Below are 25,631 nucleotides of genomic sequence, written 5' to 3' on the forward strand. Positions count from 1 at the left end.
AAGGCCCATAGTTTGTCTTGCTGTTTGCCAATCCATGAGATGTGTAACCACTTATAAACCACTTATAAGCCATCTCCAACTCCTCGAAAGATTCCATCATCGGTGTCTCTGAAAAATTTTGCACATCACTTGGGAAGACAGGCAAACTAATACCAATGTACTGGAAGAAGAAACATCAACTTCGTTGGACTGGTCATGTTGTGTGGATGCCTGATTATCGTCTTCCAAAGCAACTACTCTATTCTGAACTTAAAAATGGAAAACGTAATGCTGGTGGTCAACAAAAGAGGTTTAAAGACTGTCTCAAGGCAAATCTAAAAAAATGTAGTATAAACACCAACAATTGGGAAACACTTGCCTGCGACTGCTCCAATTGGAGAACAGCCTTTACCAAAGGTGTCTTGGGCTTTGAAGACACTTGAACTCAGGACGCAAGGGAGAAATGTGCTAAGAGGAAGGCACATTTGGCAAAACATCACCATGATCAACTCCCACCTGAAAACCCATGTCCCCACTGTGGAAGGACGTGTGGGTCCAGAATTGGCCTCTACAGTCACTTACGGACTCATTGTTAAAACCGTGTTTATGGAAGACAATCTTACTCAGCTACGAGTGATCGCCAAAGAAGACAGCCTGTGGTTGTCTGGTGGGGACAAACCACATCCCCAAGTTCAGAAAACACGCTAAACCAAACTATGGCTTATTCACAGCAGGACTAAGGAGCAAAGTGGCTGCAATCTCTTCTCTGGGAACCTGTGCATTTGTGCTAAGCCATTATTTGGCTTGGTGTTCCTTGTGGGCTAGCTAATTGACTCAGTCAAAAGGGAAATACTGTGGTTTTGCATTCTGTATAAATCTAGGATTGAACCAAGAAGCTAAAGAGCAGTCCTTGATCCCTTGCCAGCTCATCAGGTGCAGCCACTACTGCAGTGGTAGAAGCACCTTGCAGCTGGGTGGGCAAAACAGCTTTGTTGGCTGAGCCAAGCAGGTTGGCAACACCTCCATGCCATGTCAATGAGTTGGAGCATTAAGACATATCTTGGACACAGAACAGGAAGGAGGGTTGTGGGACAAGACAAATTCTGACACAGGCCATGGGACAGCATCCTCCACCATACCTAAATGCAAGGCAGGCCAAGCAGCACACACAACACCTCACGGGCACTGCCTGCCCCCCAGCATTTGCCATCTGAGGCAGCTGTCTCACTTTGCCTAATGGTAGGGCCAACTACGATGGTTAAGTTTGCTCATGGGGAATTAGAGAATTCACCAGAGATTTAGGAATTATGCTGGAAGCAAATGGACTGTTGAAAGGTGTTTTAAAGATAAAACCATCACCATAATAATAGAAAATAGTAGCCACAGTGGTTCTTTCCATTCAGTATGTTACACTCACTCTTGTGTGACTGAGTGACATAGCAGCAAAGAAAGAGACCTCCAGGGCTTAGTGAAACATTTCCCAACCCTGCCATATCACCCCTTGGGAGGTAGTGGAACAAAATTAAGCTTGTAAATACCATTGGCACGATGGAGTTTTCATGGGAGCAGAGGAATGGATCTACGACAGCATGCTTGGTAGCAAATTGGCAATTACACCTAAGAACCTTTAGAAGGCAAGAAATATCCTTAGAGGCTAGAGACAGACTAATGGCATTGGTGCCAGATGCCGTGAATCAAGATGTTAAGACTCATGTTGCGTGAAATGGAAGAAAGCCTTTACTTGGGACAGCTGTAATGCATAGATGCACATTTTTTTGTGCCAAGTGCCTCTTCTGTTACCTCACAGCTTCTTCAGGGATTCATTCATAATGCTATAAATCTTAATGTTATGGTGCTAATAGGAGCCCTGGCCCAAAGAAATCATTAACCAGGATGTGTGTCAGAGTAGAAATGATCACCTCATGTTTGGGCTTATATCTCCTGTTTCGATTGCTCATCACACCATTCTTCATCCAGGGACAGCGCATGATGACCCAGAGATTATTTGTGTGTATTGAGGTAGCTTTGGTTTGTGGTGAATGAGTCACATGACCTGTTCCCCAAGAACACAAAGCTGACACAAGTTGAAGAAGGAAACAGCAACCAGCAGAAATCTTCTGGTTAAATGAATCAGCTAAAAGTATGATGATACTTAATTTCTCCAGAGGCAGACAAAATTCTCTAACACTTTATCATTATCAGTGGCAATAGCACCACTTCCCCTCCCACTAAGGTTTTGTCTGAACAGCAGCAACTGTGTTCAGAGCCTGGCCACCATTTTGCATCCTCCACAATGCTCCAGTTCTACAGCCATTAAATGTTTATGTCACTATGAAGGGAGGGGCTGTGATTCTGTTCATTGTGAAACTGGGATAGGTGCATCTGAACCAATGTGCTGTTACTTTCTTTTTCTTTCTATACACATAAATTGAGAGATTGCATATTCGTTAACTGCCCTGGGAAAAACAGGACATCTAGGTTTTTTTCCATGAGAGCACGGCAGCCATTTTGGCTCTCTTGTGATTTCAGGCTGAGATCTTGCACACCCCCACAAAGTGTTAGCCTGCATAAGTCTAATTTTGTTTGCAATATTCATTATTATGCCTTTAGGATTTTTAAAGGACATATTTCCCTTTTTGTTCAGTTTGTTCCCAAGCAGTATCAAGGCATTCAATCCATTAGGAACAGACTTGGTAAGACACACCCAATCTGAAGATTATGGACCATGATTTAAAAAAAATTAGCCACAAGAACTGCATCTAACTTTTTGCTACTCCATCTCTTAGTATCGGCAAACCTTTTTGAAAGTAACAGTGCAAGCCCACACATTTATTCAGAAGGTAAGTGGGTATAAGATTGTAATATATGGCAGGAGGATTGGATGTAGCTATACCACATTCTTCAGTAGTAGATAGGTAGCCGTGTTGGTCTGCCATAGTCAAAATAAAAAAATTCCTTCCAGTAGCACCTTAAAGAGTTGGTCTTTAAGGTGCTACTGGAAGGAATTTTTTTATTTTCACATTCTTCAGGAATGTAGTCCCATGCTTCCCCTACTCTGCAGCAATATCTGTCAAATTTCTGTCTGAATATCTGAGAGAAAATATTGGCCATAGATACCTGATATGTAAATGGCTAGATGGTAGCAATAAAAAGTGGGCTTGTTATCTGTGGGCTCCTCTAAGCCATTAATGGAGTTGCCTGGATGTAACTGAATGTCTATGAACATTCTAATTTCTGAGGGTGAAGCTATAAGCCACAGAATGCTGATAAACTGTGCAGCTGCAGAGAGGAAAGTAAAGGTCACTTGCCAGAAAAAGGGAATGGCATAGCAATGGACTTTTGTGGGTCAAGGAGCAAAGAGAACAGAAACACTGAGAGAACAGAGGTTCTAAATGGCATGCTGATTTTGAACTAGTAAGCTAATTCTCTGAAGGAGAATATTTTAATATATATAACAACGATGAAGAATCCAGTAGATAGACTATTGGATGTTGTGACACAGTGATCTTTCTTTCGCAGCTAGTTTCATAATGGTTCAGCTTCCATTTCACATGTGATGACTTTGTCATGGAGTTGGTTTAGTGCTGAGGCACATCTTGCCTCACACCTGTGCTAAAAAAGAATATAATACATTTTTCATTTAACAAAAAATTGGCAGGGGCGAGGGAAGCTGTGTAAAAACATCTTAAACCAAGCTCGTGGTCTTATGGGAGTCATTGTTAATTACTGAGCATCTGAGGCTGCTTCCGTTATCCAGATAATCTAAAGTTGGACTTCCTGTAACACTACTATCTCAAAGCCTCTTCCTAGTGCAATACTCGTGATGTAAGACAGTTGATAACATTTTGAGATGTGTCTTTGTTGTTTTTTACATACGTCCCCCCCCCTCGCTGTTTAGTGATTTCAGAGAATGAGCAAAAACTTATTTAAGCTGAAAAGAGCCAAACCACCATATCTGAGGTACTGATAGAGCACTCCATAACAGTGTTTAAAAACTTTTATCTCTGAATTCACGGGAGGTTATGAGCCCATTCTGCCCTCTTCCTTGTGAACAACCGACAACTCTGCTCCACTGATTGGGATGACTGAGGAGCATTTTCTAATAACCAGGAGGGAGCAGAAGGGGACAGCAGGAAGTAGCCAAACTGAGGGTCCTCTGGATTTCCCTTTTCGACTTCCCACACTTTCTCCCCATGGTGTTCCCATTGCTGAAGAAGTTGCTGCCTAGAAGCACAGTTATGGTTCATAGTAAGGGCACTAAGAGATAGATAACATCACTCCATTACATCACCCTGTTTTGAATCATGGCACACTGTGGCCACCACCTCTAGCAGAGCCTGTGGTAAAACAACACAGCACATTGTTTCTCAGGGATCAGTCAAATGCTAGCAGGGCTCAAGTAGCACGACCACTAAACTTACTCAAGAATTTCCAACACAACAAAAACATTATACAGTGGTACCTCGGGTTACAAATTTAATTCGTTCCAGAGGTCCGTTCTTAACCCGAAACCGTTCTTAACCCGTGGTGTTCTTTTGCTAATGTGCCGAGCCGCCGGCAGGCAACTTCCGCTCACATCCTGGGGCAAAGCTCTCAACCCGAGGTACTATTCCGGGTTAGCGGAGTTTGTAACCCAAAGTGTTTGTAACCCGAAGCGTTTGTAACCCAAGGTACCACATAATCTGTGTTTACCTAGTATGGTTCCAGCCTCTACTTGATTATTTTTCTCATTCCCCGACCTCATCAGGGGGAGAGAGGGAGACTGGCAGAGCTGCACATTTGACAGGTGTGTGGCCAACGCTCACCTGTCCAAACATGTGCCATCACAATGACGTCATGTGGTTGATGTGTCATCCCTGCCCACCTGTCAAATTTGACCCATGAGACTAATCCTGATAAGGATCTGGCTGATGGAGCCAAAGAAGTTTCCACACCCTGTTCTGTGATATAGCCTAGGAAAGAGTCTCTGTCAAGTGTGGAGAACCCCAGGCCAAATGCTTCACTCTAAGCTTCTTTACCTGAACCTCAGGAGTTTCCCTACCCTAAACCCCATCTCCCCAGACCATGTCCCTCACTGGCCCTGCTTTTCACCCTCCTTGAGTATTTTTGCCTGGCCGGAATGTGAAAATGTTTGCCATGATGGAGGACAGAGAGGCGTGTGTGATTGTGTACTGATCTGCACAAAGATAACATCTGCATCAGTTGTCTCACCCATACTTGGCTCTGGTCCTGCCCCTTCTTGCCATGTGTCCCCCCCACCCCACGAAAATTTCCCAGAAAGAAATGCCTCCTTCAGGCTAGAAAAAGGTTCCACACTCCTGAACTGTGCTAATCTGTTACAATAGTGAAACTCAGAAGCCTTGTTTTCATCCATCAGTTACTCTGGTGACTATTGCTCCTTTTCTAAGAAAAGTCCCAGAGCTTCCCTCTGTAGGCTTGCCATATGTCAGGAAAATTCCTGACATGTCTTGGTTTTCAGGTGAAAAAATGGCGTCAGAGGGGAATTTTGCAGAATCAGCACAATGTCAGGGAAAACCTGGATGTATGGCAACGCGATGAAAAAAGCAGCTTAAAATCACTATGTTTGGATTAGGTTTACCCAAAAAAGCTCAACAATTTGGGTTTGTTCACAAATATTGAAATATGGCAACCCTAGCCTTCCCCTCTCCCCTAATTTGTGCTGCAGCTCCAAATACCACCTCCGACAGAATCAGGGCACTCAGAACATCGCCATTGCTGTGAGAAATGCTTTTCATAGCAGCAGGCACTCTTTTTTTATTTTAATAAAATCTTTATGCAAAAAAGATACCCTGAGAAGAATATCAATACTCCTGTGGATCAGAGGAACCAGCTCTCATTAGTACTTGTTGTATTCAAGAGTGCATTAAGAAACAGCTGGAAGACAGCTAAGTTTCCAGCCTAAAGCAAATTAATGCCACCTTCTCGTCTCCATATTTTATTATGGAAGGAAAAAGTCTTCCACCAATTCCTTCAGTTAGCTGGTCCTTTCCCCATAGAGTTCCAGCTCATTCACCTCTGCTTGCCCCATGAACCTGTCTCCTTGTACTCCCTCCCTCGCTGTCTTCCAGAGCCAATGTGAAGGACTGATAAAGTATGCATTGTGACTTCTTTCTCATTATAAGTGAGCCATAAGGTGGGGAGGCAATATTTTCTAATTGCTGGATGTCTGCTGGCTTAAACATGCAAATTTCATGTGGTGTTTACAGTTTACTTCTCTCCTTACTGTTTTTATCAGGGCTTAATTTGAATTAGGGCTTAACTTGTCAGGATTTAGCCTTCGTGCCTATAATAATAGCTGTCAACTTTTCCCTTTTCTTGCGAGGAATCCTATTCGGAATAAGGGAATTTCCCTTAAAAAAGGGAAATGCTGACAGCTATGTATAATGGATCTATACATTGTTCTGGATCTATTAATGCTACTTGTCTGATTTGTGAGATTTACCCTTCCCTCCATCTGAGCTCAGAAGAGTGCTCTTTATCCACAAAGGCCATTAATCTTTCCTTGTTGCTTGATTAATCTTAACTCTGTGGCCTTTCCCACTCTTAATGACTCACATTTTAAGGCACTACAGTAGGCAATAAATAAAGTATTTTATTACATGCAATGATTTATTGAAGGCCATGGGTGCAGAAAGAGATATTAAAGTGCTGTAGTGGAATGTTATCAGAGTTTGAGATACATCACAAGATTTGAATCTGCACAGGAATGAAAGTTGAAACATATTAAGCATCTCCAGGTGCCTTAGCTACCTTCTCTTTCCGGATGCTGCATATTGGTTTGCGCAGGTATGTTCTGACAGGCTGAGGCTGGCATGTGTTGATAAGTGATGGTGAGAATGCTTTGCTCCAGTCGTCCCTTACAAAGAAAATTGTGATTAACTTGGAGAAAGCAGAACAGTAAATAGTAAAGGGTTACTAAACTAAAATGGTTACTAAACCAAAGGGTTACTTAACCAAAATGGCTGCCATGCTCTCGTGGGGGGAAAACGGGATGTCCTGTTTTTCAGGGTGCTGAAGGAGGTTGTGGGCATTATTTCAGAGCTGCTGGCTATAATTTTTTATGGGAGTTGGAACTTAAGAGGTTAAGTTGTTCCCATGATGCCTCAGCATTCTGACGTCAGTTTTAGAAGCTGGGAGGAGCTTTCCTGTCTGTTCCTCTCCGATCGTTGAGAGAGAGAGGGAGTTTGCCATGTCTGCGAGAAGTCCTGGAAATATCTGAGAAAATGATGCAATAAAAGAGCTGTAAATGGACATTACTGTGCTCTGTGTGTTTGTGGGAAACTAAGTGACAGGTTGCTGCTGTGTTTTACTCTGCTGGGCGTGACGGAGAAGAAGGAGCAGAATCGCGCAGAGGAAGTGTGCCGGACCTGCCGAAGCTGCCATAAAGAGCTAATTGCCGATAGTAAAGCAATTAGCACGTCACGGACTAATCAAAATACCTACAGGTTATGGACCATAAATTACCGCTTGTAAACTTGTCACTAGAGGCTGCTGGAATGCTTTGAAGTTGCGTTCGGATGGCAGTGGAGTTGGCGAAAGCGGAGGTCTGTATTTAAGGCAAGCAGCTAGCTGAAAGACGCAAAGGTTTGCCTGTGCTGTGGAGCCAAGAGCTGAGAGCAGCGGAAATCGTTTCTCCATGCAGCAGGAGCCGGAAGAGCTGGTGTTTTTGTGAGTACAGCTTGGGGCCCCTGGGGAGAACAGGAAACCATGGCAGATGGCCAGGAGGTGTTTCAAGCTCCGTTTGAACAGCTTGAAGAACTCACCACCCAGTCGTGGGAAATCTGGGTCAGAAGGGTGAGAGCCTGGTTTTGGGCAACTGGCTTGTGAGACGTAAGCAAGAAAGAGCCGTCCACAAGCGAAGCGGCTGCTGCTGAAAGTGCAGGGCTGGTGGACAGAGATGCAGAGAAGCTGCAATCTGTTTCTCTGGAGGAGAAGATGCAGAGAGAGAAAGCTATGAGAGCTGAGATCTGCATGTTGAGAGCAGGTGTGCATGCAAAATTGCAACATCACCTGGAAAGCGTTGAATCTGCGTGTGAGGCTTGGCGTGTGCTGAAACGTCTGTGTAAAGGCTCAGCAGGAGGCCAAGGGCAGATCAAAGCTGAGAGCCTAGAGATGGCTGGAGCCCCTGTTCCTGGTGACTTAGCCTCAAGGAGTGCTAGTGAGCAAGTCGGGGGGGCGGAAAGTTCCAAAGGCAAGTTTGAAAAGTTTTCCACTGTGCCTGCTGGAGTGGAGTTCAGAGGGGGCGGATCTGGCAAAGGGTGCTTTTCCGGAAGAAGGAGGGCCAGGCCAGCTGGGAAGAGCCCCAGGCAGTGTTTTTCCACTGAAGTTCGTCGTTGCTACATTTGCAAGTCCGCTGACCACGTGCGTCCAAAATGCCCCCACCGGAGCAGAGAGGCAAGGCAGGATGTTTTCAAGGACAACTCTCATGGGAATCAGTCGGGTTTCCATGGCAACAAGTCTGGGAAAACAGCCAGGCGTGGGACTGAGGCTAGTGGACGTGCCAGGTGCCAGGAAGAGACGTATGAGATCACGGCTAGTCTGGCGTTGTTTGAAAACAACTGTGAGAAAGGCTCAAAGTTTCGTTTCGTTATTGACTCTGCAGCTAATCGCAACTTGATTCCAGAGACCCCTGCTGTCGAGGGGTGGAATTGCAAGGCAATTCCTGCCGGGAAATCTGTACTGTTTGCAAATGGACAGAAAGGAAATTTGACTAACGTTGTAAATCTGCATTTTCGTATTTTACAGGAAACGCTGGAGTGTTGTACCGTTCCTGGGATGAACCATTGTCTTTTATCTGTGCCTTATCTACTGAAAATGGGATTTACGGTTTGTTTTCAGGGTGATGTGTGCACAATCTCCAAAGGAGGGAGGATGCTTGCCAAGGTTAAAAAGGGGCAGAATGATCTTTTCATTCTTGAAACGTCTCTGGAGGGTGAGGGGAAGGTTGAGAAAGCACAGGCACTGCGTGCTACAATTCCCAATCATGATGCATGTGTACACGCTTGGCATGCTAGGACAGCTCATGGCTCTGTAGAAGAACTACAGACGCTACCCGAGGTCGCTAACGGTTGCCACATAGTAGAATGTGGATGTGCGATGGATTGTGAAGCATGCAGACATGCAAAGGTGAAAGGGTGCAGTTACCCACAGGTGGATAGGGTAACCGAAAAACCTTTTGAGCTAGTTCACATAGATCTGTTTGGTCCTGTAAAAGAACCAAGTCTGGGAGGGTCAAGGTTTCTGCTCTCGATGCAGGATAATTTTACACAGAATTCCTGGACCCATGGTCTCAAATCCAGGGATGATGCAGCACAGCTGATCACAAGGTGGATTGAGGAGGTGGAACAAAGGTTTGCCACCAAAGTGCAAGCTGTCACAAGTGACAGAGGTGCTCAATTTACAGGTTCTGCTTTGCAGAAGTTCTTTCACAAGAAAGGGATACGTCACACAGTGACTTCACCCAATCAGAGGGGGAAGGCAGAGCTCCGATGTGAGGCTCTGGTCCAGACTGCAAAGGTGTTGCTGAAGGAGTCTGGGTTGCCACCAAAGTTTTGGCTGGAGGCAATCAGGTATGTGAGCTTCACCTGGAATCGCACCTACAATTCCATGGTAGGGGACACACCGTTTGGGTTGTTGCATGGCAGGAAACCCCAGATTCATTTTCTGCGCAAGTTTGGGTCGGAAGCATCTGTGCCAGTGACTAAAGTTTTGCAGGGGCCAGATGGATCCAAGTTCCGGAAAATGATCTTCTGTGGGTATGAGCCAGCAGCGCATGCATGGAGGTTTGCGTTCCCATCAGGTGATCAGAGTAAACTGCTGATCAGCAAACACGCTGAGTTCTATGAGCAGGATGAAAAGTCACAAGCTGCTGTCAAGCGTGATGTTCTCTCAGAGTGTCTCTCTGATTCAGAACAGGAAGGTTCTGAGGGGGAGGAAGAAGCGGCTGAGTCTGCTGATGACGATCAGGTCACTGATCAAGGTCTGGAGCAGGGTGGGGCATCTCCACAAGTTGTTAAAAGGGAGGCCAAGAGTGAGCCCAGTTCTCCTGTGAGTGTAATGGAGAGGATTCGAAAACGCTTTAAGTCAGAGGGGGAATCCCATGATGCTGAGGACACAGTTCCTGGTGGCAGTGAGTCAGAGGTAACATCTGAGTTTGTGCCCAGGCGATCCAGTCGCACAACGAAGGGTGTTCCACCGGAAAGATACCAAGCCACGGGTGCGTTGGTAAGTTTCGCACAGTGTGAACCTGAGAGTTACGTGGATGTTCCACAGGTAATGTCAGAATGTGTGGCAGAGGGGGTATGGGAGTTGGAACTTAAGAGGTTAAGTTGTTCCCATGATGCCTCAGCATTCTGACGTCAGTTTTAGAAGCTGGGAGGAGCTTTCCTGTCTGTTCCTCTCCGATCGTTGAGAGAGAGAGGGAGTTTGCCATGTCTGCGAGAAGTCCTGGAAATATCTGAGAAAATGATGCAATAAAAGAGCTGTAAATGGACATTACTGTGCTCTGTGTGTTTGTGGGAAACTAAGTGACAGGTTGCTGCTGTGTTTTACTCTGCTGGGCGTGACGGAGAAGAAGGAGCAGAATCGCGCAGAGGAAGTGTGCCGGACCTGCCGAAGCTGCCATAAAGAGCTAATTGCCGATAGTAAAGCAATTAGCACGTCACGGACTAATCAAAATACCTACATTTTTTAGAGAACTGGTAAGGTCGTGGAAGCCTGGTGATAGGCAAATATTGTCCCTGTCTTCAGAAAGAGTGGGGTATGGGATAACAGGGAAACTACAGACTGGTTAGCCTGACATTAATACTGGGCAAAATTGTAGAACAGATTATTAAGTGGCTGACCTGTTAGCATCTAAAAAACAATGCTTTGATTAATAGGAGCCAACATAGGGTTGTTGATGTTTTTTAAGAATAAGTCATGCCAGACCAAGCTGAAATCCTTTTTTGATATAGTGACTAGTGTGGTAGATCATGGGAATGCTGTGAACATAGTATATCTTGGTTTTAGCAAACATTTGGCAGTGTCTTTCATGATATCCTAGTACATATTGACAAGATGAGAAAATGTGAACCGGACAATGTGCTATTAAGTGGATTCACAAGTGTGTGTGCAATCCAGCAAGTGCTCATTAATGGCTCTCTATCAAACTGGAGGACGGTCTTGACTGTAGTGCCACATAGCTTCATCCTACACCCTGACTACTTCAACAATTTTATACATGACTCGGATGAGGGCGCAAATTTGCACATGACACAAATCTGCGAAGGATAGTTAACACCATGTAGAAGATAGAATCAAGGTTCAAAATAATCTTGATAGGATAAAACCAGCAAGTCAAATAGGATGGGAAAGATCTGTCTAGGTGGCAGAATATATGAAATAGGTGCAGTAGAGGCAATCCAAACTCCTAGCTGGCAGTGGCAGAGCTTAATGGATCCTGTGCCTGCTCGGGCCTTTCCCTCTCCACCCCCAAAATACCCAATTTCTGGTTTTATTGCCAGCGGGGTGCTGCCAGCAGGAGCATATGCCCATTGTCTGGGTGGGCACTTTATGGCATTCCTCGTCAGTGAGGCTGTCCTACTGGGGGTGGGGTCTCTTACAGACAGAGGCTAACAGATCCAGGCAGGGTTGGATGGAGGGATACCTCCAAACTCCCTCCAGCACAATGGATCAGTGGCTTGGATTTCTCTGCCCTTGAGCCAGAAGTATGAGACAATTGCTTAAAAAGCTAATGCCATCCAAAACTGCATTAACAGGACCATTGTGTCCAGATCATAGGAAATAATAAGCTCTCTTCAGGCATTAAAAGCTTGTCCACATTTGAGCATTATTGAGCTGTTAATTCACATTCCCTCCCTCCCCTGTTTGAGTTAGAGCAGAATAGTCTAACCCTGCACATATTTGAATTTGTATTTGAGGAACAACTTCAGTCTTTTCCATTCATCCCACCAGACATTCCCTTTTGTGCCTGTCCCTATCTTCTAATTTGTTGACCCTTTTATGCCGATTAAGTACAGATATGGCAAACGTGCCGATAGCTGCACTTGAACCTTGTTGGGTGTTGTTGTTTTTTTAAGCTACCCAATAAGTGTGCAAAAGCACACTGTCATGCAGTTGTAAATTTGCTTGTGTTCTGATTTTGCGCAAATCTGAGGGATCAAAGTGGGGCGGGGGGGAAGGGAGGGGAGAGATATATTCCTTTATTCAGGATCACACCAGAAATAGTTATAAGCACAGCAAGAAAAGAAAATATTGAGGAAGTAGTGGGCATGCAAAGGGGAGTAGCAGAAAGTGACAATTGATGCACCCACCCCAAAACACCAAAACAAATGGTCTGTGACACTGAGCAGTTTGGAGCCCAATTTACCAGATTACCAATAACTATAGGTTAAACCAGAATTTACAGTGAGAAAGCATTGAGATTGGTATTGTTTGGCAGTAATGTCATGAGCATGGGTAGGCAAACTAAGGCCCGGGGGCCGAATCCAGCCCAATCACCTTCTAAATCCGGCTCACAGACAGTGTGTTTTTACATGAGTAGAATGTGTGCTTTTATTTAAAAAGCATCTCTGGGTTTTTTGTGGGGCATAGGAATCCGTTCATTCTTTTTTCCCAAAATATAGTCTGGCCCCCCACAAGGTCTGAGGGACAGTGGACTGGCCCCCTGCTGAAAAAGTTTGCTGACCCCTGGTCATGCGGATTACACAAACCAAATGGGAAGCAAACAGCTACAAATGTACAGTAAACCCTATACATTCCAAGCCCCAGCTTTTGCAGCATAGAACAAACTATCTGTGCTGATGGTTTGCCCATACAGCTTCAAACATCTAAAGGGCTGTCATGCAAAAGATGGAGCAGACATGCTCTGCCCTGCTCCAGAGGGCAGGACCAGAACCAATGGTGGAAATTGCAGCGAAGCAGATTTGGACTAAACATGAAAAGAAATTTCCTGACAGTAAAATAACCCCCGGTTGCTATTTATATAACAAGAATCAGGCATATTGCATTTACTATATAATATAGTTTGGCCCTCAGCTCATGAAAGGCAGGATAACAATCCAACAGATAAATCAGGTAAATCACATTCCTGGTTGTCCCTAGTTAATAGATACTTTGTGCATATAAAATACATATTTGATGCCTATCACAAAAATCTATCTTGTAAAGCTCTGAAGACAAATAGATTTTATTATAGCATCAGCTGTTGCAGACTAGAACCACTTCCTCATATGAGCTCTAATCCATGTAATTCCCCCCCACACACACACACACACTTGTCATTCCCTTCATGCGGCTAAAACAGGATCAGGGAGCCATAGTGACTGTCATAATGGGTAGTTTCAACTTTAGCAGCTATGCACGTTTCATAGTGAGCCACTGCTTATGTTCTGGAAGGATGCATTTGGATTCATTGTGGAGGAATGATGAAAGTATATCATATCCAATCAGTTTGGCACCAGGAGCAACTTTGGATATGAACTTGACACACCAAAAGTGCTTAGTATATATGGGACTGCCCCAAAAATATTATGGAAATAGGGGATGAATTTATCATTAGTGTGGGAAGGATTGCATTTAGATAGGTAATAGCTTGCTCATGTTAACCTAAACATGTTCTTTTACGTGCCCGTGTGCATACTGGTATTATAGCCACACACACATGGTTGCAAGACTTCACAGCTAAACTTTTTGGATGATGTTAGATTCTATGGTTATCACAAAACCTCTGTGTGCAGAGGAACAAGCACCTCTAGAGCCCTGAGAGCAGGCAGGTCCTTAGTGAAGGGGCCTAAAGCAGTGGGGATGGTCCATAAGGGCAGATGATACACTGCCCCACCAACCTCAATCAAGCTTAATTAGTTTTTAACACTTGCTGGATTAGAAGCGTCTGGCACACAGTTTAGCACCCCAAGCCTTGATTAAATTCTAACACTTGCTGGATCTAGGGCTTATAGGAATCTGGCATCCACAAACTCGTAACGCTATCATCAATGCAGCTAAATGTAATGTGTAAAAGGAAAATGAAGCTGATAAATTGTCACCATTTTGCAACGTGCAACTTCTATATATATTGAGTAAGATCAGGAACAGAACATCTACATGAACTGAATCAGGGAGGGGGAGTTGTGTGTGTGAATTAACCCCAAGCCTCTTTATCTCTACATAGTCAAGGCACAGATCTGAGCTGATGTTTCCACACTGGGTCCCCTCTCTGTGAAGCCTCCAATCTCACAGGAGATTCCAAGGCAGAGCCAGGAATAGCAGCCAACAGCAGAGCAGATACTTTGCCTTGAGCTTTCACAACCAGGCTCCTTCCTCTCTTCCTGCCCCTTACACCTCTCAAAGGAATTTGCAGGCTTCCACCCAACACAGCTCCAAGGATTTCCCCATTTATTAAATGTCTCCATGCTTATGTTTATGGCTGAGCAGCTGGAGTTGCAGAGATGAGAACTCCAAGGGGCTGTGAGAGCCAGGCAGTTAGGAGAGAGACAGCGTGGGGATTACCAAATGATCCCAAGGGATGAAGAGAAGCTCTTGCACAAAAGGGTATGCAGCTTCCGCAAAAGCTCTGCCCGTTTGGCTCCCTCCTTCCGCACATTGGGAGACAATGAGACATAAGAGCTCAAGGGTTGGCCTTGTGTGAGGGAGATCTGTGTTTGGAACATCCCTCAGCCATGCAGCTCACTGGACCAAACCCAGACTAAGCTACTCCACAGGGTAGCTGTGGGGTGGAGCACACACTTTGCATGACATCTTAAGCTCCTTGGAGGAAGGGCAGGATAGAATGAGATGAGTAAATGGATGAGATATTGCATATCAGTTATGGATTTGATAGCTTCGCCAAGGTAATATAATCCCTCAATGTGTGAAAATTTATCATTTCAAACAATGTGGACCATGTGCCAGACATGTATTTCCAATGTCTCCCATTGACACTGATCCGTAATTTCCAGTGCAGACATTCCAAGTTCAGATGCAAGCTGGCTCGATCGTCCATTCCCAACCCTGGGAATTGTCAGGGGCTGTTTCAAGACTGTGGGATTACAGCATCAAACAAACTCTGCATTCTAAACCATCTTTAAGTTTTATTTAGGACTCTCTCCCTCTGTGACTGCTGTCTCCTCTGGTCAGAGGAAGTCACTAGCATTCTTAAGTGATTCCTGGTTCCTCACAGGATGTGCAATGCACTCAGGCTGCATCTAGTGTCTCTTTCAAGTTGTTTCAGGGGCAGGCCATTTAACAGAATTCTCAGAACCTCACTAAAGCTCACCTGTTAAACCTTGCCTATTGAATTCAGACTCCACACAGATGTTGGCAGCTTAAACTAATTTATTTACAGGGCGATATACAGCTCTCCTTTGGCAGGGCTCTTAACATAAGCCTGCAGCAGGGTTCCTCTTTAGGCTGAGGGGAGTGGCAAGTATGGTGGCTAAAGGTAAAGGGACCCCTGACCATTAGGTCCAGTCGTGACCGACTCTGGGGTTGCGGCGCTCATCTCGCTTTATTGGCCAAGGGAGCCGGCATACAGCTTCCGGGTCATGTGGCCAGCATGACTAAGCCGCTTCTGGTGAACCAGAGCAGCGCACGGAAACGCCGTTTACCTTCCCGCCGGAGCAGTACCTGTTTATCTACTTGCACTTTGATGTGCTTTCGAACTGCTAGCTTGGCAGGAGCAGGGACCGAGCACCGGGAGCTCACCCCGTTGTGGGGATTCGAACCGCCGACCTTCTGATCGGCAAGTCCTAGGCTCTGTGGTTTAACCCATAGCGCCACCCGCATCTAGGTTATCCTTTAAAGAAACCAGGGCAGTTACGTCACTATGCCTCAATACAATTATTAAGCCATAGTTCCCACTATCTTTTTCCATTCTTTTCTTAATGACATCACCTGTTCAGTGTTTAAACAGCATGAAACAGATACCAAGCGCTGTGCAGCTATCGTTTCAGTGAAGAGGATGGGTAAAATAAACCAGCAATTTCACTTTTATTAAACTGGGACTGGGAATAAACACCCAGGTCTAACTTAAACTGCTCAGTGTTCTATACAAAGCGCCATAGTTTCAAGAACCTTGTGGATAATTGCCTGAGCTTCCGCATCTGCTGGGCATCCAGGAGACTTTTCAGATCACAAGCAAGGACAGGAAGAGAGTAAGAAGCAGAAGCCGAAATGGAGCAAGATCAAAGAGCTTTTGTTGAGGGATTTTCAAAGTCTTCGATTCTGCCTCTGGAATAATAAATTCAAGGAGCTGCATTTTAGATTCGCCCTTAAGCTCCCACTTATTTTGCTTCATTTTGTTGATAAGCTTGGCATTTTTCACAGATGTTGGGAAGCTGCAGTATGAATTTCTATGCTGGGCCAGCATCCTGTTTGCCTCTTTTAGGCTTGCAAGTGCTTAAGGAAGATGCACACAGCTGGGCAAGAAAGTGAAAACCACCCACTTTTGTGACAGCCAAGCAAATGGTATTCAGAAATATACTATCTTTGAACCCAGAGTCTTTATTCATTGTAGCTAGTAGCCGCAATAAGTCAATCTTCCATGCAGGAGTGCCATGCTCCCCACTCCTCTTGCAATTTTGGCATACAGTACTCGGTTTATTTATCTACATCATTTCCTACAGAAACAATTGTGCTCAAAGCGGTTCAACATAAAAAAGTCTAAATACAGTAGCCGCAATAACAATATGTTAGAAAAAGTATAATACCACTACAAAAAAACCCTACAAAATAAACCATTAACAGCTCATTTAACATATATCAAAATTTAAGTGGGCATAAAGATCACCAGTTTTCAATTACCTCACATCCAAAAGTATCTCCAAAAGCTGATAACCACACACACATACACACACACAATCTTTTATGACAACCTCAAAAGCTGGAAAGTTCCCTAAGAATTCTTCTGCAAGCAGCTTCCTCAGGGCTGGAGGGTAAGGCACAGACAGAAACAGTCATCCCCTGATAGCAAAAAGAGTCTCTCTTCTCCCACAATTTAATAAACTTCTTTATTTTAGCTCCAAGCTATTCGAGCATTTATTTGTTTCCGCTTTTAGAAGTGGGTTTTATTTGTATCATTTTTTTAAATGAAGGGTTTTACTGCTTCTATGCTGCAAGTCACTTTGAAATTCAAAGAAAGAGGGTCATAAATATTTGAGGAAAAGAAAGAATAACATTATTCATAGCGAAGAGAAGAGGATCTGCCCCTGAGTTATTTTTGTGCTGGTCTTATCTTGAAACTCCTGACAAGCAGTTTTACTAGTTAACTCCATTGATAAATTACAAGAGACAAGTCACTGAATGTAGCCAGGGCCCCTGTACATGAAGGATTTGTATTACTGTAAGTGCATTTACTCTTTCTGCTCATAACACTGGTAGGTGTCAAGAGAGTGACTGTAGTGCAATAAAGCTTGCTGGTTAAATTCTTCAGATCATTGCTGGAGGCCTCCTCCTGGTGTCTCTGCTGTCTAAAGTTATGCAGATGACAACCATGGAGGGGATTTCTAATCCCCTGAGCAGGTAGATACCTGCCTTTAAATCTGTCATCTTCAAAAGATAGCTACACTACTGGGTGGGTTGTATCTAGAAATCATGGCCTCGGATGTGGAAGCTGCTCTAGCTTTCCTATATGACAAGGATGAAGAACCTGTGGTTCCCTAGATGTTGTTGGACACCAACTTCATCAGCCCCAGTCAGCATCACCAGTGGTCAGGGATGATGGGAACTGAAGTGCAGTAACACCGGGAGGCTTACATATCCCGCTCCCACCTGCTCTATGAGTACCATGCATTGACTTGTGGTGAGGGGGAAGCATTTTGCACATGCTCAGAAACACCATCTTCTTTCCTATTGCTTCACGTCTTCTAGACCAGAGTTCTTGCATAGCAATGAAGTTCTGGGTGTGATCCAACGTGGATGAAAACCCTCATGTCACTGACAGTCACCTCTCCTGGTCCTTTGTCCCACATGCAGACAAAAATAACAAGTTCTGTTTTGGAAAATTTCAAACGCATTAAAAGGATTGACAGCGGGATTGCGTTATCCCTAGCTGTGAATCTCCAAGCTTGAAGCACAATGGAATTTATGCTTACTAACAGCTTGGCTTCAGGAGGGAATAAATCTGTTGCGTGAATCAGGTGACTCGGCTTGCTGAAACTTCAAAGACACTTAGGGATGTGATTGTTGTGAAGAGGCAGGCTGCTCATTTAGCAAAAGTGCGCCTCATACGAGTGTCTGATCTTCTGAAGCTCCATGGCAACGGCTCCGCTGAGATTTGTTGAAATAAATTCTCTTTCTCGCTTCCATGGGTGAAATTACTTCTGTACGTGAGGCAGTGACAAATGTCCAACCTCAATTATTATTATTTTCCCCAAATCTTAACACAATTTTCAGGTAATCTCTTAAACTGGAAAACCAGCTCTTGTTTTGTGTGTGTGTGTTCAGGTAATTTTGTTTTGTTTTGAAGCACTTTGCTTGGCTATCCTGAGGATTCAAATAGTTATTTCCATTAGAAATATTTTGTGTTCCATTCCATTTTGTGAAGTGGGCTTTAGCTCGTGAAAGCTCAGGCCACGTTAGTCTGAATTGCCACAAGATCAGGTGTGACTGGTGACCGGTGGGACTGGTAGGACAAAAAGCAAGAAGGCCATCAGTAGGTGGAGCCACCGCTGCCTTGGCTCTTTGCCTTCCTCTTCTGAGGTTTCCGTATGGGGTTCTCCAGCTAGAGCCTCCTACCACTCCCCATTATCCAGCCAGTCCCTGACACTGAGGGCAGACTGGGATTGATGGGGCAATGCCCTGTTCTCCTTAATAGAGCAACCTCTGCTGGGGAAATTGCTCCTTACTGCATCTCCTTTCCCGCCATATCGGAAATAATGTTTCTTATTACTCTTTTATGAGGCACCTACTCTGTTTCCTAATCATTTAAGAAATGGTCTTCTTCATTTATGAAGATGTTGTGATGGTACTCCTCTGCGGTGTGCCTTTGTGGTCTGGATGCATAGTGTATGAAAGGATCGATGGGTATCTAAGCTGACAGAAGCCTATGAGGCATGGAAGTTCCCTGGCCACAATCCAGCACATGAATAAGTGGTTTAAGTGCCGCTGCTTACTTTGAGCTGAACTGTAGATGTGTACGTTATCCACTCTAGAGCTGAAAAATGAACCAGCTGAAAAATGTTTCCACATAATATTTCTTCTCATTCTCTACAAGGACTGTAAAACCACTCATTGCCTTACTACCACAATTTTTGGTCATTTTATGCAGTCTCCCTTGAGTGCCCAGTATGAACCCTCCACCACCATTCTGTCCATTTGCTTGTAAACCTTTGACCCCAAACAACTACAATACAAGTGGGACACAAACTAAGCAGCAGAGAGAAGAGGTTTAGTTCCACTCCATTTAAGACAGAAAGAGACCACAAGGGCAAATATAATGTTCTGGCTTTACAGAAGCAGCTGTGGTCTAACAAGCAGAACCTACAGGCAGAATTTACTACTACTTTGCCATGTTATGAAAATGTGGACTCTACTTTTTTTCAGGAGATGAAAGCACTGCTTGCACAAAATCAAGCTTACGCTTTTTAAACAGAGTAAATATATAGGGTTTTTCAAAGTACAGATATATTTCTGAAAATCTGTGGGGTTGTATCCAACTAAGTTGTGCTCCAAGCAGATTCACTGAAATTAAAATGCCTGTTACTCATGCTCATTCATTTTAATGGGTCTCCTCTGAGTGTCTGACCTTCTCCCCTTGCAAAAGCCTAGGAATATCCTTACTGAGAGCAAATTTTCACATGTAAGGTTCTGAGCAAGGGAGGACATGGGTCCCAAATCCTAACAGATGCCAGCCCTTGTCAGATGCAAGCAATCTTTGCGCATGAGACAAATGTTATGTCCTCTCACTGCTGTTTTCTCTAATTGGAATGGGATATTGTTTGTTACCCTGTGTGTTGGGCTGACACTCCATGTTGCAGATTTATTTTCTGTAGCCTCATGATCAAAGGTTAAACATCTCAATTCCTGGGGATTTTGGCACTGCCTGCATCTCTCCTCATTAGCCCTGATGCGTTCCTACTGGAGCATTGCCACTCACTTCTCCTGCCTCCCAAATGATGCTTGCAAAGGATGTTAATAACCTTCCTTGGGCACAGTGTGTTTAGAGTACTGGTCACTCATCATCTCAACGTTCCAGCCATTAAATGTAGGAGTGTAGTGCATCTATGGTAGACCTCTATTTCAGGGTTTTATGGGTTTGGGATGGACAAAAGTCATTTCAGAGTCCAGTTCAAACGGCTGGTATTAACCTATAAAGACACATAGGGCTTTACATTCTTTCCTCTTCTGACATGAGCCTACCTGGACCCTGAGGTCATCACTGGCAGCTTTGAGAATTATTCAGTGGGTGTGTGGGAGGGTGATAAAAGATCATTTTCAGCTGTTGCCCTCTATTTGTGGAATTCTCCCACAAGTGAGGCTCATCTGGTACCAACACTAACAAATTTTCTGTGTAAGGTAAAGATGTCTTTATTCTTCCAGATATTTGTTGCTTGATATTATTTGGTTTTGCTGAGCTGGAACAATAGTTCCAGTAATGATTATCTGAACCTTCGGAAGGAGTCATTATCATCACCCATAATGTGGTCTCACTGTCACCTCCAGACATTGCAGATTAAGCTGGTATCCTTTGCTTTCATACTCTTGTTAATCATGCAAATTAAAATACCCACTCTGCAGATAATCAAGCATTGGAAGAAAAGAGGGGAATGTAAAAATTACACTACCCTTTTGTTAATGGAATTGTTGCGATTAAAGTATTGTGTAGCAGAAACAAGCTGCACTTACTATCTTGAATGTGAACCTCCCAGGTTGCATCTAATTTGTGTTCCATTTTTGAGTCACTTAAGGTGATTAGAGTCCTCTGGATAGTGGCTGTCAAAGCAGAACAGATCTCTGGCTTTCTGTACACTTGGACATTCTCACTGCTTTGAGCCTGACACTTTTACAAAATGAGGGTTCCTTTGGTCTACCCTTCACTTGCCAGCACATTAGAGATGATTAGTCTTCCATGAAGCACTGGCCTTGGGCTGAACGAAGGTTGTTGTTGTTGCTGTTGTTGTTGTTGCTTTACTCTGCCCCCTGAGCACCCCCTGACTGTTTCCCCTATGAGATCATCCTCCGACTCAGCAGGATAAACTAGCACTCCCTTTATATAAGCAACGTCAATGAAAACGACAAAGTAATTGCTCTGTGTCACCCTATTATTGCTGCATTAGATTTGCCAGCACATTGCATTGTGGGAATTTAATTTTCTCAGAAAATGATATGGCATCATCACACAAACTTAATTGTCAGCCTATCTCTAAACAGGAATGGGCAAATGGAAGGATGATATTCTTTGGTTGACCTTTGGTGGCACTCCGAAGTGGTTGAGTGAGGCAGCCGCCTCATGCTATCTAATGGTAGAGCCATTCCTGTTACGGGTAGTATTTTTTTGTGTGTGCACACAATTCAAGCAGTGCTCTGGCAATGCACAAAATTTGAAGTATTCTAATTATCAAGTATAAGTGCAGAGAATATTCTCTCTGTGCGCTTTCTTCTCTTGTATAGGTATGAATGATGCTTGTTTATAATAAATTACTTTTTAAAAAGAACAACTGTTTAACCACTTCTTTACTATCTGCTTGCTTTAGGGAAAACCCAGATTTATTGCATTTTGACTGCAAATTGATTTTTAATACAAGGATTCCATTTGTTCTGAATTTCTTCAAGACTTCTGTAGGCCTCTCATATTATTCCCATGATACAGATTGCAACTGGCCTTACGCCACTCACTTCATGGCTCAGATGAGATTCAAAGTGGGGGCCTTCAAAACCTGTGCTGTTTTCACTCCTTGGCTCACTACAAAACCAATTCACCTATCGACTTTAGGGTCAAATACAGGGAAACACATATAGTAAAATGTGACTCTGCTGCTAGGACACTCTTCGTACAATTTATGATGGATGCAGTTTGGGAGTCAATGTGGTGTAGTGTTTACAGTGGTGGACTAGGACCAGGGAGACACAGGTTCAACTCCCCCCACCCCTTAGCCATGAAGTTCACTGGGCAACCTTGGGGCAGTCAGTGTCTATCAGACTAACCTACTTGTGAGGATAAAATCAGGAAAGGGGAGAACTGTATGCTACCTTGAGTTCCTTGAACGAAAGGCGAGGTATAATTCATCTCATTAAGGAAGAGTCAGCCTGTTTGTGACAACAGATTCTTTTTGCTCTGAAAGGAGAGCTGAATTATTCCCTGCATACTTTTCCTATTGCTGCTTGTCTTGTAAGAACACAGGCAGCTGCTGGTGTTGACCTATAAAGCCTTACATGGCTCAGGACCTCAATACCTTAAGGACCACCTCTCCCTATACAAAGCAACACGGACCCTGCTCTTGTCATCCGAGGCTCTTCTCTACATCTCCCTCTCCCTGAAAAGTTTGGACAGTGACAACAAAAGAACAGGACTTTTCTCAGTTTTAGGTGGCAGTCACAAACTATACCTACAAAAGAGGAATGGATTTGTAAACTAAATGAATATTTAATTTTGGCAAAATTAACTGCTATAATAAGAAATCAGTCGAATCAAAAATTAAAAAAGGAGTGGAAATGTTTTGGTGAATATATGGCAAAATATTGCTCAAAAAAAGATACGCTAATATGCCTAGATTAAAATGTGAAGTACTGGAGGGAAGAAAAATTAGTAAGGAAAGATAATAAGAATATATAGATGATTTGAGAAGATTGTAGAATGCAAAGATTATTGTAAATTGTATAATGTAGAGGAAATCGAGTGGGGGTGGAGGGAAGTGGGAGGAAGGAGAAAAGAATAATATGATGGATTGAGGAAATATAAATGTAAATGTATGGCGGGATGGGGAGGAAATGGTGTTGGCTTTGGTACATCTGTATTGTAATACAATATGTGAAAACCAATAAATAAATAAATATTATTATTATTTTTAAAAAGAATGGGACTTTTCTGTGGTGGCCTGTGGAATGCTCTCCCCAGAGAGGCTCGCCTGGCACCATCAAAACATGTCTTTAGATGCCAGGCAAAAACTTTACCCAGGCCTATGGTTATTAAATAACATACGGCCTATAAAAGTGTTGGGGAGAGAACTGTTAGCGAGAGGAATGTCAGTATGCTTTTTACTATGTTTTTATGATGTTCTGCAATGTGTTTCTAATGTTGTACACCGCCCTGAGATATTTTGATAAATACAAATTGGTATACAAATTGAATAAATAATAGTAATGAATAATAATAAATGCCAGGTAAGACTAAATTGTCCATCTTATTACCCCAGTATTGTCTGCTCAGAGTGGCAGTGACTCTCCAGGGTCTCAAGCAGACTAAGGTCTTTGCATTTGCTTGTAGCTTATGTTTACTTCTGCATGCAAACCATCTATACACCAACACTTAATTATGTCCCCTGTCCAAACGTTGTGAGAGCTGAACTGCGTTGCCACTTGACTGTCTGAAGAAGTGTTCATGCACACGAAAACTCATACTAACTTAGTTGGTCTTTAAGGTGCTACTGGAAGGATTTTTTTTTTATTTTGCCTGTTAAAGACCTTAATACATATTTTGTTTGTTATTTCTGCAGCTACAAGAGTGTGGTGACTCCTAAGCGTGCTGGAATCGCTATTGCTTGCTGCTGGCTGGTTTCCCTGCTCGTCGGACTGACCCCTATGTTTGGCTGGAACAACTTGAACGAAATGCAGAAGAGGGCAAACGCCAGTCAGCTGACGAACACCAGTCAGTCAGAGTTCACTGTCAGTTGCCAGTTTGAGAACGTTATCAGCATGGAGTACATGGTCTACTTCAACTTCTTCGTATGGGTATTGCCTCCATTGCTCATCATGCTCATCATCTACCTGGAGGTGTTCAAGATCATCCGCAAGCAGCTTAATAAAAAGGTCGCCTCCTGCTCGACAGATCCAGAGAAGTATTATGGGAAGGAGCTGCAAATCGCCAAATCTCTTGCCCTCGTCCTCTTCCTGTTTGCTGTGAGCTGGCTGCCTCTGCACACTCTTAACTGTATCAGCTTTTTCTACCCGTCGTGCAAGACCCACAGCAGCCTCACCTACATTGCAATATTTCTTACGCATGGGAACTCTGCCATGAACCCCATCGTCTATGCCTTCAGGATTAGAAAATTCAGGACCACGTTCCTGCAGATCTGGAACCATTATTTTTACTGCAAAGGGGACAAGCACATGAACAATATTGATAACACTGACATTGCCATCTAGGAGTCGTCTGGTGCCAGGCTGGCCTGCAGCCTTCAAGCCACATGGGGTGCTCTATAAACATCCCTTTCATTGTTCAAATGGCCAAGTTGGCTTCATCTCCATTATACGCAAGGCCTGCTCCTGGGCAGAGCAGACAAAGCCCAGAGCCAATCAAGGGCATTATTTATTACTACTAGTAATATTCATTTTACCATCTGGTATTCTAGGAGCTGTTCTTTTCCCTCCCATTTTTTGGAAGCAAGGTGACACTTATAATTATGCATTTAAAGGGGGACTATGCCAACAGAATGTATATTTCATTCCAATAAAGAGGAAACGAATCTCTGTGGTTTAATTAATGGGGAGTTGTACTCACTATGGAATTTAATATTATCATTGGTAGCAGTAATCTTAATTGCATTTATGAGTTGCCTCTGCAAAAAACAAAAACCAGCTCTGGACAACTTACAGGTTTAAAACAAATACACAACATACAATTTAACATATACAGGGTTGTATCTAACAGTATCACACAGCTCAGCCAATGATAAAGTGAAAAGGGACAGAAGCAATTTTCAGTGATTCTACCTCCTTGCTGCAGCCCCCATATCCTTAAATCTGGGGACTGGCATAAATAGTTCTCTAACCAAGCACAGCCAGGACTTAACCGGAAAAAAGCAGCCGCTGCCATGATCATAATGCTGAATCTGTGTTCAAACCCTACTGCAATTAATGAACATTTATTAGAATTATGGTGAGGCAGCAGGTTAACTTCTACATTTGTCACAGGGGATTGTTTTGTATGTCCTGACAACAATTTCATTTAACGGTTTCAGCAGTACATCTGCCTCATGTGGTCTTGTTCTGCTGACCCATAGGCCAATGTAGCTTATTTCTACAAAATGAAAGAACAACACTTCACAGAGCGTGATATCAGTGCAAGCTGGCTTGTGTGTATTGAATTGCTTCTTGCTGCAAATAAATGTTCCTGGCTTCAGAGCGCAGATTCAATCTTGCTGTTTGAGGTACAGCCTGAGTTCAGATGCAAGTTGGAAGGGCCTCCGTTCCCAATCTCTGCAAGTACATGCCCTGCTGTGCCCCAGAGGCACGAAATGAATGCAAGAAAGAAATCAAATAAATAGGTTACTTGGTAAATAAACACACATACGTGACCAGTCCCCTGAACCTGCTATGTAAGTTGGTGATTTGGAGAGGCCTCAGGGACACCAGCACACTTTGCAGGTATGGGGGTACCCTGAAAAACAAGCAAGGGCTCCAAAGCTGAAATTAACCAGGTACCATAGGATGCTTAATGAGCTTGCATACATTGTGGACCCAATTAGCTCAAGCTTCTG

At 43.7% G+C, this 25,631-nt stretch overlaps 1 protein-coding gene across 1 annotated transcript in view; it reads left to right on the plus strand.

Annotated features, from left to right (window-relative positions):
• The window catches only part of ADORA1 (adenosine A1 receptor), a gene marked incomplete at its 5' end in the record, with an annotated part of 53,134 nt that extends 28,517 nt beyond the window's left edge, over nt 1–24,617 (plus strand). Inside the window, one exon of the mRNA XM_083508605.1 lies at nt 23,649–24,617. Coding sequence (XP_083364731.1) covers nt 23,649–24,297 — 649 coding nt within the window. The 3' untranslated portion in view covers nt 24,298–24,617. The remainder of the gene's footprint in view (nt 1–23,648) is intronic.
• Between the last annotated feature and the right edge of the window lie 1,014 nt (nt 24,618–25,631).

The sequence above is a fragment of the Podarcis liolepis genome (genome assembly GCF_965112155.1).
Source record: "Podarcis liolepis genome assembly, chromosome: 6".
Taxonomy (NCBI): domain Eukaryota; kingdom Metazoa; phylum Chordata; class Lepidosauria; order Squamata; family Lacertidae; genus Podarcis; species Podarcis liolepis.